Source organism: Anoplopoma fimbria, chromosome 18 (genome assembly GCF_027596085.1).
Source record: "Anoplopoma fimbria isolate UVic2021 breed Golden Eagle Sablefish chromosome 18, Afim_UVic_2022, whole genome shotgun sequence".
NCBI classification, from domain to species: Eukaryota; Metazoa; Chordata; class Actinopteri; order Perciformes; family Anoplopomatidae; genus Anoplopoma; species Anoplopoma fimbria.
The window spans coordinates 14287756-14304338 of NC_072466.1; the positions used below are offsets into that span (position 1 = coordinate 14287756).

The 16583-nt window shown below is 40.0% G+C and overlaps 1 protein-coding gene across 7 annotated transcripts; it reads right to left on the minus strand.

Annotated features, from left to right (window-relative positions):
• Nucleotides 1-296: 296 nt before the first annotated feature.
• On the minus strand, nt 297-11324 carry max (myc associated factor X). Of its 7 annotated transcripts, none has more exons than XM_054619149.1 (5): nt 11136-11324; nt 10819-10845; nt 5307-5414; nt 3101-3224; nt 297-1919 (listed from the first exon to the last, which is right to left on the minus strand). In XM_054619149.1, the coding sequence occupies exons 1-5, from the start codon at nt 11169-11171 to the stop codon at nt 1732-1734; spliced, it is 483 nt and encodes a 160-aa protein (XP_054475124.1). In that variant the 5' UTR covers nt 11172-11324; the 3' UTR covers nt 297-1731. The 7 variants fall into 7 exon arrangements, with proteins under 7 accessions (XP_054475124.1, XP_054475122.1, XP_054475119.1 ...); XM_054619147.1 differs by having other exon boundaries at nt 3101-3239; XM_054619144.1 differs by having other exon boundaries at nt 3101-3239; nt 5253-5414.
• Between the last annotated feature and the right edge of the window lie 5259 nt (nt 11325-16583).

Genomic DNA, 16583 nt, shown 5'->3' on the forward strand with positions numbered 1-16583 from the left:
AGGGAAACTCAAACAAGAATCTCTGAAATGACAGTTTGGCTGATGCTAACTGATTAAAACATCAACTGGCCAATTTCTTTTTCACTCCAGAAGGTAACAAAATGAAACCAGTGTAACGGGAGAATTGTTACATAACAAGACATAAAAAGATTATGCTGTTGGTCTTAATTCTAGTCAACTATCAGCATCAGTTGAACTAAAGAACCAAAAAGTTATGTTTGTTAGAGGGAGGAAAGGTGACTTGATTATGTTGTAAAACATTTTCGGACTTTGGTTCGATGGCTAAATAACCACGTGAAGCATGTTAAAGGATAAAATAGTTTATTTTATAGTCTCATAGTAAAGGTAGGCCTCAACTTGCAAGACAATTGTTGGCAGTATGTACAACATACTTGTAATTTCCATGGAATGGAATCGGACAAACAAACCTATTACACTAATTATATCCTCCTAAATGGAAAAAAAAAAGAATGGAAACAATATACAAACACACGGGTTTCCTAGACACGCAAAATGCTTCCTTTTGTCCTTGGGGGTGGGTGGGGGATTCAGCAACATTGATTTTTACTGTGTAAAGCACAACACATCGACAGGGAATTATTTCGCTTCCTTGTACTGCAAACGACGGGAGCTACCTTTTGACATTCAATACCTATTTCATACCCTTAAGGAAAACTACTATGTGACAAATTGGCATTTTTCTCATGACTCGTGAGATTACTACAAAATGCATAACGTACTTTAGAACTCGAAAACATCCAATCAATGCTTTTTATAATATATAAAACGAGATGCCTAACGTATTCAGCCACCTAAAGTCATTCACTACTCCAAGCTAAAGGACAAATACGATACAAGTTTAGGAATATTCTCCTTCAAAACATCAATTTCAACAAAAGAGTCATGTTTTCTCTTTTTTTTCTTTTTTTTTTATCTTGTGATCACAACAACGTGTCAGGCAGAAAACATCTGCAATCAAGTGGGCCTGAGGTGGGTATCATTTTAACATCTGCTTCGAAGCGTCTTCACATTCTTTAGTTGATTTCTTATTTTAAAAAAGGTAAACTTTTGGGACGATTTATCTAGGTGTGTGTGTGTAAATTCTAAACAGATTTCTTTTTTTTTTTCTTTTTTTTTTTTTTTAAATCAAGAATACCAAAATAAACAAAAACAACAAAATATATAATATAGCAGTGCTTGGAGTACGCCAGGAGCGCCCTTCCGCCCCAAAAAACAACCCGGGGAGGAGGAGGGGCTTTATTGAGGGTACAAAAAAAGCATCAAGTCCTTAAGTAGCCAAGCTGCCTTCTTTTTTGGGTTTTCGGATTGTAGATGTTGCCAGGGGGGAAAAACGAAGACGGAGAACCAAAGAAAAGAGAAGAGGATAGGGATGGGTAAAGGGGGATGGGGAGGGGGGGGGGGGAAACCTGAAGCTCTCTACGTGGGTCGAAGCTGTCATCTTACACCCTGCTGAATTCCTCCCTCCTGCTCTTGGAGATCGGGCGGGAAAAGAGACAATTGTGGTGGCGTTGTGAGGAGGTTAGCGGGGTCATGAGTCTCCGGTGCGAGCCCGCCCACGTATGGAGGAGAGAGAGCGAAGGAGGACGGCCTGAGGAGGGGGGGAGGGGTGGATGAGCCTCGAGAGCTTTGAAGGCTGCGTTTCCTCTCGACCTCCTTTTGTGCCCCCGCCTCCTCAAACCTTGACCAGGTGTTTGTTACCTGCGCTGCCCTCTAGCTGGCCTCCACACGCAGCTTCTTCCTGTTGGGCGGCTCCTCGGCCTCCGACTCGGAGCTCGAGTCAGAGCCGCCGTCGAACGCCGACACGGCGCTGCCCTTGGGGTTGGTGTAGAGGCTGCTGTCAGACGATGAGTAGCTGGCCTGGAGTTGGGCGGAGCCTTTCACCTTCTCCAGAGCGCGGACTGCATGAACACACAAGAACAAACATGGATGAAGGCAGACGGTGAGGATGATAGAAAGGAAGGATTTCAATTTTTTTTGTTAGATTTATTCAGGCGAGGGACTCATCACTTGACTTAACAGAATGGAAAATAAGGCATTGATTGGCTGTCCATTGACTCAGTCAAACCAAATCGGTGGTGCTCACCACAGTCCTCAGTGCTAACCTCTGAGGGAAATACAAATAATCTGGGAATCCAAAATGGATATCTGTTGTGTTGCACCATCTATTTGTATATAACCCTCTTCTGCTGAGAGTGAAGCAACCTCAATCTTCACGTTCACTTTGCCATGAACAACAACTCACCAAAATCAACATTACAATCTAATGCGTACAATTCAATTTAGCTTTTGAGTCCTGCACCATCTTCTATTTTTCCTCATAGTTGGTTTCTATTATTTTTTCTAAAAACCTTACACATGTTCCTCAGCTTAACGTACGTCTACTGATGTACTCGTTAAATTCAACAACGACATATCCTATTGAGGACACTGAGGTCATATTCAGTTCTTCCCTATGAATATGGGAGTTTTAGTGCCCTAAACAGCAACAGTTCCATTATGCCATTGGGCCATGAAATAAATATGTTGTCTGATATTATTTAACTGATTTAAAAAGTGGATATATACATATATATATATACATACATACATATTTTAAACAGTTTTTAAAAAGTAAAACATTTCAAATTAAATGAAAAAAAAAACAAAAAAACAATAGGCCAGGCTTGTTAGGCTTTAGTTCATTATTTTGATATCTTGGCTACAGTCCTGCATGCTTCTCAGCCCTCGGATGACTGTCAACATTTAAGAGAAAACTAACTGAGTTATAGAAGCTCTGCTGAGCTAAGGAGGGGTTAAACTTTAGCTTTCCATTGGTCACATGTTGTGGTGGTACAAACACCTGATGTTGAGATTGGGACTCATGTTCACAAACAATCCACCCACATGGTGTTTTATCACTACAATCACTAGAACAACTAAAACAAACATGGCAGTGAAGCTTTTTTTATTTGGCTGCATTTATTGAATCTTCACAACTGCCACAAACTAGCACAGTTATTCTGCAAGCTAAATCGGGGTATTATCGGTCTAAACCTCATGAGGAATCTCCCCAAACTGAAGGTCAGAGTGACTTTGTTACCTTGCTGCTCCAGCAGTGCGTTCTGCCTCTTCAGGTCGTCGATGTCTTGCTGGTGCGTGTGATTTTTTCGCCTCATGTATTGGATGTACTCTGTGGCTTTGTCTAGGATTTGAGCCCGAGACGCCTGTTTGGCAGACTGCTGTTAGTGACACATGCAGAAATGTAGCAGTGACGCATGTATACAGGGTTCTCATCCAAATATCTTACAGAAACATTCATACTCCTATCATAATACTGCAGACTGAAACAACTGTAGAATCTCACACATGTCAGGGTCAATTACATCACACAAACGTACTGTACTGCTGCAGACTGTTAGATGACTGTTAGCTGCAAATCAGAATCAAAATGTTCAAGGAAAACAGGCATATGACAAACAGTTTCTACATCTCTTATTAATGCTAATTTGCTATAAATCTTTTCTTGTGTCCATGAGCTATTTGGTGTGGACATTCGTTGATTAATATAAGCAGCATCATCAGTGAGATTTGTACTCATTATGACTGGGTACCATCTGCATCGATACTAAAACCCTGGTGTCCTTCAGCATTTTATCTTCTAAAGCAAAGTCCACCTCCTGCCATGTAATAAAAAAACTATATAAAAAAAAAATAAAAGAGCAGAGACGTTTATACTGCTCATATTTATCTGCCAATTATGTTTTCAATGAATTGCTCTATAAAATACCCCCAAAAAAGGTAAAAACTGTTTTTTACAGTTTCCCTAGGGCTACATTTACATCATTTAGTTGCTTGTGTTGTTTGACAAACAGTCCAAAACCCAAAGATATATTCAGTTTGATATCATTGAAGACAACCAGATACAGCATCACTAGATAGATGAATTTTAAAGCCTTTTCTTTTTTTTTTTTAAGTGGGTTAAATTATTAAATGTTAGTCAAAACAACGGATTGACAATTAGTTGATTGAACAACTACTTGTTAGTGGTTTCAGCTCTAGATATTATATTGTAACTTATCACAAGAGGAAAAAGTAATTGCCCAAATAAATTCTAACTAGGAAGAAATATCCCAAGAACCTTTGATCCAATCCATTTCACCCTTAGTGGGTGTATTGCTGGGGACCCAAGGGAGCGCCTTGTCAAATTATGTACAATTTGATAACGGGGCTGCTTCAAAATGAATAAACTTTTAATAAAAAAAACAAACATGGCTCCGTGCAGGAGAGGGGACAGAGCTTCTGGACTCAGTGGACTGGGGCGAGCATGTTGTCTGCAGCGGGCTTTTGCTGCTGGAAATACTGACATTACAACCAAACTCTTCTTCACTTCCCTGGAGTCAGGGAGGAATTAGCATTTCTCAACAATGCTGCATGCCGCACTCCCAGGGGGCCAAACAATTGGCCCTCTCTTCAGGGCCAAGAGCCTCAAACCGGCTCTACAGTAGCAGTGTGAAATTGGCTAAATTAAAGAAAAAGAGAGGAGATTACAAGTCTGACCAGACATCGAACTCTGTTCTTTTTTTTTTTTTTTTTTAAACTCACAGCTACGGACACATTTCAGTCTGTCAGAGTATTGAGGTTTTGGTACCCAGCCCTAATATTATCTCCTTATTCTGTTTAGTCTCACAAGGAGGGGGGGGGGGGCTAAACCAGGGTGTAATAGCAGTATGGTCCTGGGAGAGAGGTGGGGCAGCCGTAACCCAACACTTACTACAAATGATCAGCAAACATCCCTCACATCATCTCATAAGCCCCCCGCCCGCCCTTCACGCTGTGTTAGAGTCATGAACTGGTCTTTAAGGGGAAAATGACACACTGTGTACCCAGTGACTGCACCAGCTCTCCAAATGCTCTCAATGGCATAGATGTCCAAACAGGAAGAGGAACAAAATGTCCTCATAATAACTTCCTGACGCTGGTCCAAGTATTTACACTGCATCACTGGGTTGCTGCTGCCAATCTGCTCTCGTCCACCATCTTTACTCCTCCCAGTCCATTTATCTCCACTGATACACACACACATAGACATTATTAAGCAAGTAAAGACATCTGCATCTCTGTAGTAATCTAACAAGAAGAAATCATTAAAATAACATGCACTCATCCCTACATAACATTTGCAGTCAAATTCACACAACATTTATACTTCACCTTTCAGAAAAACACATTTCAAAAGTTAAAAGATTCCTTACATGAGAGCCTGAACATCGTGTGCCTGGAGGACTTGCAGGCTGAGCTTTACCAACCTTTTCTCCCTGCAGGGCAGGTACAGAGTCCCGGAGGCTGTGAAAGCTGTCTTTGATGTGGTCCCTACGTTTGCGCTCCAGGGCATTGTGGTGTGCCCGTTTGTCTGCCTGCAATGACAAAAGAGTCACACGGCCTTTAGCCCGACAGCAGAGCAGTGTGGGTAGAGGACAGCGGGCGTCCATGGCCCGCCTACACAAACGGCTCTGCTGCCTTCACAACGACGCCACTGTCACTGTCGTTTTTACTCAGTGTCAGAGGCGAACATCAGAAAAATGACATCAGTGATCCAGCTAAGGAACATTTTTCATTATTGATTAATCTGCCAATTATATTCTTGATAAATTGCTAAATGCAACAAAATACTGAAGAATGCCTATGACAAATAATCCAACAATTTCACATCTGGAACTCAGTCAAAATACATGTAATGACAAACAATTGTGAAATTAATGTGCAACCATTTTCTTATTCAAGTTCAGTGCAATAGTTCACATGAAAAAAAAAAAAAAAAAAAAAAAAAAAAATTCCACAAACTAATCACATGCTCCTGACTGTATGTGAACCAATTTTCCTTTAAACCTGTCACTTTGGGATACTGCTCATAGATAAACAACCAAAATTGTCAAAAATGGCAGACATTATGACAGATAATCAATCTGAAATGTCACCGATTCATTTTCTGTCCCCTGACTGATTGACTGTCAGCAGTCAATCGCCCTCATGGTAAAAAAATATATATTTTAAAACTCAACCTTCATCACTATTTGCTGAATTCTTTTTGACTTTTGGCCCCATCCTGAGCCTCCATCCCCCTCCTTCAATTTAACCCAAGCCAAACCCCCCCCCCGCATTTCTGTCCCTCCTTCTCTGCAGGAGCACACAGGAGTGGCCGTTCAAATTCATGTGCAGGCCAGAGTCAAGAAACTCAAGTCATTCAGATAGGGTGAGAAAGTGGGCGGACGAGAACAGCAGATCCTGAATGATTACATCGTATGAATTAAACAGCTATAGTTTGTAGTTTAAGGTTTATATGAAAAAGATTTGAATTGATGTTCAGGACTGCCTTCTCCACAGTAGTCTCTACATTACCAAACTTTAATCATATATTTTCAGGCTGTTGTTTCACATCAAACCACATTTTTGTTATGTCTTTTGCCAAGTTAAACAACAACCCAACCCTCATTCTAGACATCCCCAATCAACACGCAAAGGCTCATATAACAGCGTCTAACAGGCTATACATTTCAACCACACACACACATTTGTATTGTAATTAGACTATAAAAAGGCATAAGATGGCTGCCTTAATCACATGACCAAAGGAAACCAGGAGATCAGTTTCCTGCCTGTCGTTCGACCTGTTTTTAGGCCAAACCATCACAGCCTCCAATCACATCTGATTCTGTCCTAATCCACGCTGTCACCAGGCCGAGGCACATTAAGTCCAACGCCCAATCAAAGCCAGCACAAGCTCGACCGATCATCTCGCTTCATACACCTCCGACAAAGCAAGGCCCCGATTTTAATATAAGCAATAAAACAGCACGCTGTTGTGGTCACCTCACTGCCTCGTTGCAGAAGGGAGACAAAGTAGAAGTCACGTGACCTGGTGTCATCTGACTCATTTAGTCAGAGGATCACAACCAGAAAAACAAAGTGGCCACAAGCGAGACAACACACAGGTTGGGACAAGCCTAAAGCGCGTCATATGTTTGGTGGGAAGGCCGGCGTGTTACGTGTGACTCAGTTACCAACATCTGTAATAAATGCATCAAAAACTGTAACAAAAACAAGAAATTACCAAGTCCTTCAAGGTTAACTATCAGACTAGATGACGTGCAACTGAAACTGAAACCGTAATAAAAACCACGTTATCAAAAGTCCCTGCATATAACTCACAACACTGGCCTTGTGATTAGTCTGGCTGGCATGGTGACGGCTGCTCCTGTGGCCTGTTGCACAAGAGCAGAAAACCATCCAGGAGAGAAACGTTCCCTAGAACCCTGTGCCTCCTTCTCCTCCTTCTCCTCCTCATGTCATACATAAAGCAGGACCGGGCTCCACTCCCTACATTAACCCTGGCACAAACAAACACATGACGGGTATTGATGGCATGTGCAATTACAAGTCCAGCTGCCATTGTGATTTGCATAGTTTCAGTTTTAGGCCGAGTAAGAAGACGTGGCTGTTTTCTGTATCTGAAGTATGACTGAAGACACTAAATTATAATATAACACAGAATACACTTCTATTGTTAACATCTCAAGTTTTTGTTTTTTTAATGTATGTATGTATGTATGTATATATATATATATTTTTTTTATATATATTCTTTGTGCTTTTTGCCATCTAGTTTGTTTTACTGCATTTCAGATCCAATGTTTGATTCCATTTTTATATAATTTCCAATTTCTTGTTAGTTTATGCTTTTAGCACATTTTCAAGTAGTGTTAAGCACAATTCTGTGACACACACTAAACACCTAAAGACGCATTTGAGTATGTGATCAGCTGAAAACTAACACTTGTTTTAACTCTTTTTTCATCGAGCACTGTATTATACATCAGTAATCTTTGTAATTATGATCGCAGAATGTATTTAAGCACTATTCTCTGGAGCTGCTCTGTGTGTAATTACTTTGTAATTATGGACATTAAGTGCCCTGGGTGATTTAATATGAACACGAAATACACCTTTTTCTAGGTGATATCAGCCAATAATCTTTAATAAAAATATTCTACAAAGATAAAGCAACTTGCCATTTTACATTTTTTTACAGATTTAAACTATTCTTTACACTGAGTTTTTATACTTTTGTGAAAATATATACATTTTCATGGGTGAGGGCAGGTTTGTTTCACACAGCATATGACACATATGTTTGTGTAATAGGTGTGGCTGTTATGTAGGCCGTCATATACGACTGAATGGATCACAGGACTAGATGCGTCAGGATCTGGGCGGCTTAGCACCTCTACTTAAAAAATTGGGTGATAGGAATAAAATGTTTAAGCATGGTATATTTATAACACAATATCAACACGTGGTGTGATAAAGTGGGCAACATTTTCTGAATGACTAATATACTAATCAGACAGTAACGTCAATTCATTGATGAAAACTATAAGAGAAATAAACGTTAGAGCAATAGATGAACAGCATAAATGGTATAGCAACCGTTTATATACTCATTTCACCTAATTCTAGACTGCCGTACCTACTATATCATTGAATGTGAGTTTTGAGGGCATTTCACTTTGGGATTTAGAACAAACAGGTTCACTGATATCAAATTACCTGTATGAATATAGGTAGAGTACTACATGTTCTGGTGCCTCCTTAGCTACGTGCTATTAGCTATCAGAGTTGTTAAGCTCATCAGGCACCACGAAAAAACAGGTGTCCAATTACCTAAGTGCAACCATTATCAGTTCATCATACAACCGATAGCGTCTGCCGGCTGCCTAAGAGGACACGCCAGCTCAGCTGCTCCCTTCATTCTATTCATACCTGACCACGACATTTTACATAACTGCTCCAGGTGCCGGGTGGAAGAGCTGGTAGCCTCCGCTTCCTGGGTTCTGATGGCCGTCTCACACTTTCTGCACGAAAGCCTACACTTCTGTCGGGCGGCTGGAGTAGGTGGAAAACCTTTTCTTCACTAATAACCGTGGAAACACCAATAAACCAGAAGCTGCAGCAGGCGAATGACACCACTGTTGCAAAGATAAAATAGATAGCATAAAATCAACAAAATGTTCTTCCCTACTGTGAAGCTAGATTCCAAATAGACCTGCAACATCGACTGGTTTCATTTTTGATTTGATTATTTCCGCGGTGAATTTTTTGGTCGATAAAATGGCGGCTAATGGCGTAAAATGTCCATAACAAGTTCTGAGAATCCACTGAGGCGTATTTAAATATTGTTCTGTTCCAACCGTTAGAAAGCCAAAGGATATTCAACTTTCAACAATATAAAATCTCACATTTGAATATCTAAAGCGGTTTATTGTAAAAGATCCACTATGTAGGAAACATATTCAATGTCTTCCTTACAGTAAGTGCTTACAGATTGTTATGCTTGGTTGAATGACGTGTCATTTTTTAATCAAAGTTGCAAATTGAAAAAAGTGCCATTTTGAAATTTCAAGAGCTGCAATTTAAATTATACCGTATATGGCCTACTTGACAGTGTTTTAACACGCTGTAGCAAGTGGAAGCTTTAAGCTGGCTGCCTTTTGCAATTGAATATTTCCCAGGATCATTCAGCTCCATTTGTATACGTGCAGATTTTAAAGCTCCTTACACAATCATTTAGGCCAAGATATGCAGAGATTGGAGCAGCTGTGTAAGCCGAGTGACACCAACAGCCATCAGGTCATATATATTTTATGCTTATAGCTTCTGTAATCGAATTAAAATGATACTAAGTGAACTGAAATCAGGTTTTGAGTCTCTCAAGTGGCTCTGTGATCGAAGCAAAGGCAACCATGATTAAAAACAGAAAGGGCCTGAGCTCTGTTGGCAGAATAAACAACTCTTTCTTTTTGATGTTATTAATGTATATTCTCAAATGTAATCCTATTGATCCCTGAATGCCTCCAATTCTGGTTTATCTGGACTGGAGGCAAGTCGTCGTGTTGTGCATCAGCAGAGTCGTGCAGGTTGTTTTTTTTGTTTGTTTGTTTTTCTCGCGGTATGCGATGCAGCTATACGTCATTCATTTAGGCTGCCAGCCCTTTAGTGGCCTGTAGAGAGAAGATGGCTCTAATCACTGGCTGCAACACAGGAAAAACATCCCTGCAGCAGCCCTTCCTGACACGAAGGCTCGCCGAGATGCAGGCGCGGCTCCGGCTCCACCACACACGCAACAAGCCCGCTCTATACACCTTCTTTTTTTCTTTCTTTTTTTTCTCCGACGCATCACCGCCGTGAACGCAGCACGGATGCAAACTGTCTCTCTTTACGGAGATGACCTAGATGTGTAATTTACACACACAAAAAAAAAAAAACACTGATCACGAGCGGAACCCCCGTGGTGGGGGTGAACCGCCGGGGAGGGGGGACGACGGACGACTCGGAGGAGACCAACCGACTGCCACCGTGCACAGAAAGCTTTGTATTAAAAAAAAAAAATAATAAACATGCAACAATAAAAGCCTTTGGATGAAGCTTTGGTCTAAATATAGATGTCGTGTCACCGTCTCCCTATGGCCGCGCACATACACAGGATGGGGGATACCCTGCAATGCACTGCTAATGCCGATGCTCCACTTATATAAATGCACTATGGTTTAATGGCACAGAAAGAAAAAAGGAAAAAAAAGGTGCACAAATATTAATTAAAAATGCAAATGGAGTTTGTGACTTTTGAGCAACATCAACCACCTCACCAGTCGATTCAATTAAATACCAAAAAAATAATAAGCAGAATGTGATAAATAAAACTTTACAACAGTGAAACATTTCTCGACATTAAGAAAAAAAAAAAATCCCCCCAGTATTACGCACCACACAGTGATATCTCGGTGAGTCTTCCTGCAAAGAAACAGAACAAAAAGTACAATTGTAGCCATAATTGTTCAGCAAATCTCCCTGCCTCGCTGAAGTCACTAGAAAGTCTAATTTAGCAGGTTCATAATGCTCTGGAGCGAGAAAGGCTAGCAAGCGAATCAATTAATAGGAATCCCGAGGAAAAAAACACACATTTATGAAGACAGAGAAGCTAGCAGGCTTATTGGTAGCTAGCGTTAGCTGAGCGGCTAGTTCAGCTAAACCGTCTGCTGGCAAAATAACATCCGTAGAAAAACAAAAGTGGCCATACTCACGTCACTATCGACTTCGATATCATCGTTATCACTCATTCTTCGATAAAATAGTCTAGTTTAGAGGGACGGGTGGCTAGAAAAACAACATGAATCAGTTTAGCACCGATCGGCGCACCGACAGACAGACTGCTAAGCGCTCACGTTGTGTTTGGACGGAGCAGAGCTGGACGATCTCCTCCACGTGACTGCGCTCCACACACACAGATGCCACTGCGCAGCCCGGACGCGCACCTTCCCCGGGGCGCTTGGGAAATGTAGTTTCTTGGGGGAAATATTTGGTCTGTCGTTTAAAAAGCGTGGCATTACTTATGGATTTTTTTTAAAGTAAACTCATTTTAAAAGAGAGATTCGTTGAGCGGTGATTGGTGTTGACGTTAGTAAGTGATTTGATATTGTCAAAAAGGAGAGTAATGTTTATTCTTAAACTACAATATCCAGGAGTCATTTTGCTCGCGTGTGACGTCACAGCGTCCTTTGCCTTCAAGGGGCATTATGGGAGTTGTCGTTGGAGTCATATTTGTATGTCAGAGGAGCTAAATAAGGCCATGGCTGAGACACGTGGATATTAAGAATGCACTCAGGAAACACAAACTCAGACACATACTCTCATCCTGCAAATATGCACTGATCATGTGTTTTCTCTCTCTTATCACCTTTAAATCAGGTCTATCTACTGATATTTCTTTTTTAATTCATAATTTTCCTTCTTTTTTAATAACAGTCCAAATCCAAATAACTCTACTGCTACAATAAAATGTGTTGATCTGAAAAAAGACTCAATTAATTGATAAACTCAGCAAAAGAAAACAAATTTGTAAATATTTTGATAATTGATCAATTATTTAAGTAATTTTTGTGGGGGTTGGACCTTTGTGTAGAAAAAAACAACTCTTGGATACTTGATGTATATATTTTTGTTTTATTATACTATTTACTATTTTTTTTACTGATGTTTCACTGACCAAACAATTAATGAAAAATTATCACATACTTATTGTTGGTTCTTGCCTCAAAGATAGGACCTTTAGGCTCACGATGGACAACTTTTACACAAAACATACCTTTAAGCTGATTTTATATCCATGTAATGATGGAGAAAAAGTCTTATTTAGTTCAGGAAACGGTCTCAGGACACATTGCTAGTAATCTGCTCTGGTGCTTCCTTTTTCACAAAATTGTGCTGTAGATAAGGAGCTTACACTGTGGATTATTTTGCACAGCAACAGTGGACCAGTAAATGTGAAAAAACAAAACAAACTGGGAGCAGCCTCATCTATTCCCCCAGCAGGTCAAGAGGCCACAGCAGCTGCAGGCGACACCCTGCCCTGACTAACGTTGATCCTACCATCTCTTCTTCCACCTTCTAGGAACCCCCCTTTCTGTCTTCCCTCTATATCTACTCCCCCTGCCAATTTTTCACCCCATCTACCATTTTATAGAATCATACTGTATGTCCTGCAGAGGCAGAGTCAAACGGGGTCACCCAGAAACATGTCCTGTAACAGTATAGTCTATGTAAAGGATGACAACACAATAAGGCCAGGCTTTTATCAATACATCCGCTGCAGTGAAGCCTCTACATCGTCATGGATGACAGCGAGAAAGCATCTAGCTATATTTGTGCTCTACAATCGCATTTGGAATTTCCTCTAGGGAAGGGTAATGTAACAGAAAAAAATATGATAATGAGGCGAAGCAAAACAGAAACCAAGATTTCTCATATCGGCCTTCTTGCCACACCCATAATGCTATTCCCCCTCAGGGGCCTGAGCTGAGTTATGAAGTGTTTTAGCTCCATTTCAGTCCATAATATTCGAGCTGCAGGGAGCTCAGACGATGATTAGCTGTGGCCGGGGAAGGACGGGGGAAAAAGTAGTAAAAAATCCAGGTATGTTAAGCATTGGTCTGCAATTATGGATAGAGGCAGAGCCTCCCTCCCTCCCCTCCCCCTATGTCCTCACAGGGACGGTTTGTTTAACCATTAAAATGCCCTCCTTTTGTCCCCTTCCAGCATATTGCAGACTACACTGGAAGGGCCCCAGTGTGCAGTCACCATTTTTTTGTCCTTGCCATTGTTGTTGGGGCATGACTTATGAAAGGGAGGGAAGGGGATCGGAGGGGGTGCACTGTCAGATATACCATCAAATTAAAGTTAAACAATACTTTCTCTCTGCATATAAAGTGCCACGGGTGAGCATAAAATCCAGTTTCACATGCAGTTCCGTCAATTACAACACATGCAAACAAATTTACAAGAATTGGACATCTTTAATCTGTATGGTGTATCGCTTGCATATAAAAAATACAAACCGATGCATTTAAGTGCTGTCACTATCATCGTCTTATCTTGTATGACTGAAGGATTTGATGATGTGTAAACTACAATACATCATCCATATATTTGCAGTAATAGAGTATAATCTTAGGAAATAAAAGAGAGTTTTGATACATTATTTCAAAAACTTACCTGTATGTAAGTTATACCTCTTTTTTTATTGATATTTGTATGATCTTTGAGAGAAACGGCTGTTTGAGAATGACCACTTTATTTTAAAACACAGCAATGGTTAAATTCAATGCTGAACAATTTGAATGAACAATGTTGTGACAATGTGATGTGGTGATGAACTTGATATTGATGTAATGTTGTATGTATAGGAGATCCTCAGCCCAAAAGCAATTGAAATGGATCTCTTTGGGTTTGGTGTTTTGAGATTTGAAGAACACTACTGTTTATGTGTTAGTGAAACAATGCTGGAGCTACTATTCGTATTAGTTTGTTGCACTTATTTTATTCGTATTAGTTTGTTTCTGCACTGTACTTTTGCTCTGGTTTATGCTCTTAGATGCTTGTTTAAGAAAAGAGATGCACTTATGACTTCTGGTGACTAGTAGTTCTGAGCCTTCCTCGTAGCATTTATTGTATTCGTATTAGTTTGTTGCACTTATTGTATTCGTATTAGTTTGTTGCACTTATTGTATTCGTATTAGTTTGTTGCACTTATGTCGTATTAGTTTGTTGCACTTATGTCTTCGTAGTAATTTGCTTCTGCACTATACTTTTGCTCTGGTTTATGCTCTTAGATGCTTGTTTAAGAAAGGAGATGCACTTATGACTTCTGGTGACTAGTAGTTCTCTTGAATACCTATGTTGAATACACTTATTGTAAGTCGCTTTGGATAAAAGCGTCTGCTAAATGACTGTAATGTAATGTAATGTAACAGTTTACTCCAACCAATCTTTATTTTATTGTTGCATCAAAGGATGAAAAAACAGGGTTTATTTGTCACTAGGGTGGAGCCTTTTTACCCCTCCATTTCTTTAGAACTTTATGACTCATCATGATTATTTACCAACAAGTCTAACAGAATGCAGTCCGTGCAGTATTTCCACCACACTGTAGATCCCTTTCAGAGATTTACTACATGTGGTGGTGATATTTTAGTCACGGTCAATTACTGCTCTACCTCCCTTCCTCACAACACCTTCCCTATATACTGGCAATCTCATTGCATGAAGGTGCACTCTCTTTTCCTAACCATCATTTCCTTTTTTTGTCTGATGCACCAGAGGCCCAGGTACCCTTTTAAAGGAAGGAGGATAATGTGTCACAGCTGTGATGACCACTCCTGAGCATGTGCTCTGCTCGCCCCGCCTGTGTTTTCTCTGTGCAGGTCGTTACTGAGCTGGCTCACCTGTGCTGATGAGCCGTCAAGTGCTGACTCGTTCATTCTCACCCCCCTTGGTTGCTTTGTTTTGTCTTTTCTTTTAGCATGCAGTGTCTTCCTACCCTCTGACCCCGGCACTCGCATACATATCAGTGATGTCACTGATGGTTCGCATCTCATTAATATGTTTTGTAAATGACTTCATTTGATAAATTGTTTCACACCCTTTTGTGCGTTGTCTCTCTTTTGACTGAACAGTTAGCAGTTCCCGACACAGCTGATTCAGGTTGATGGGAAATGTACAGGGTTAGGCTTTTTTTTGTAGCTGATTGGTTGCTATGACAATAGATACACTTATAATCAATCTCATGCCAATTTATAACCTTATTTTACTTTCTTCTTCTGAAAATAATCTACTCTTCAATCTTTTTTCAAGTGGTGTAACTAAGTAGACTTGCTCAAGTAATATATTTAAGTACAACATATACTTTACTTGAGTATTTCCATTGTATGCAACTTATGTACACTTTGTACTTTTACTCAACCACATTTGTCTGAATGCTTTTACTAACTTCTCAGATTATTATTTTATCAAAACATTCCTCTCCAGTGATAACTATGCATCTTCAAATTTTGTGATTTTAAAATAGATACATTTTCCTGATAAACTGAAGGATGAAGTGTTTCTTTATTGTTGAATTATCTTGCTTCTTAAGTTAATTAAACAATTAAAAAAAACTAATTGGATCAGATGGAGCTGTTTTTCTGAGCTCATGAAAAGTTGACTTTCATAAATACGTGTTACTCACAGGATAGCAACACATTAATGCTCCTGTAATATAAAATATACCTAACTATGTTGAAGGCATTAAGTAATGAAGGAGCTTCTCTGCGTGACGAGTTTCCTCTTTCATCCATTCTCTACTGCCGAAGGGTTTCGCAGCCTGTTTAGCAACATTAGAATTACCCAGCAAACGAAAGCGATCAAGAAATTTGGCATGAGCTTTAGAGAAACAATCTGTGGACTGTACATAATTTGTGATCATGTGCAGAGTTTGTACTTGGCAAAAGCTCATCTGCTGGCTAGCCAGAATTCTGTTGCCAATGAGCCTGATGATAATCATCCATTTGTGTTCCTAATGCTCTCCTCTTGACAAATTCTGAGGCCAATTTTGGCCGCCACTCTGAGTGCATCATTTCTTAACTCAGAGCTGAGGATATTTCTGTAAATAGTAACCCAAAGACTAGCATTTATGCCTCTCTATTGGTCAGACACCAGTAAAAGCATGTTTGTTATATCCCACAGTTTTCTAATGGACGTGTGATGAAACTTGCGGCCTCTTGGGGTCGCTAGCAGGTCTTGTAGACATAAATGTTGACGCTGCTCGAGAGTTTTGGTAAACGTTCACAGGATTTCCTCAGAGATTTCCACAATGCAGACTTCTTACAAAGAAAATTTCACCAGAGAGAATTATGTGAAGTCGACATTTATAAAAATATTTCAGATATTAATGTGATTAATTCTCTGAAACAAACAAATACATTTTGTGACAAGCTAAACAATATATTGAATATATAAAAAAACATTACGTTGTTTGTAATTGCGTCACATTGTGTCCTACAACACAAGACACCTTTTGTTTTCCTAGAAGCAAACATATTTGTCAAGTTCTATGTTTTTTGCTTTTATACAATTCAGCTACATCAGATCTGAGGAGTGAATCCTGTAAACCTCCCTCATGTAATGATCAGGCTGCAGAAGTCAACAGCTGCACTAGA

Excerpts from the sequence above, each read along its gene's own strand:
- max (XM_054619144.1), bottom strand. The coding sequence starts at position 11,171 with ATGAGTGATAACGATGATATCGAAGTCGATAGTGAC. Across the intron at positions 5,415-10,818 it reads CACCGAGATATCACTGTGTG|GCAGACAAACGGGCACACCA; the intron begins GTGCGTAATACT and ends TTGTCATTGCAG. Across the intron at positions 1,920-3,100 it reads CGCACTGCTGGAGCAGCAAG|TCCGCGCTCTGGAGAAGGTG; the intron begins GTAACAAAGTCA and ends GTGTTCATGCAG.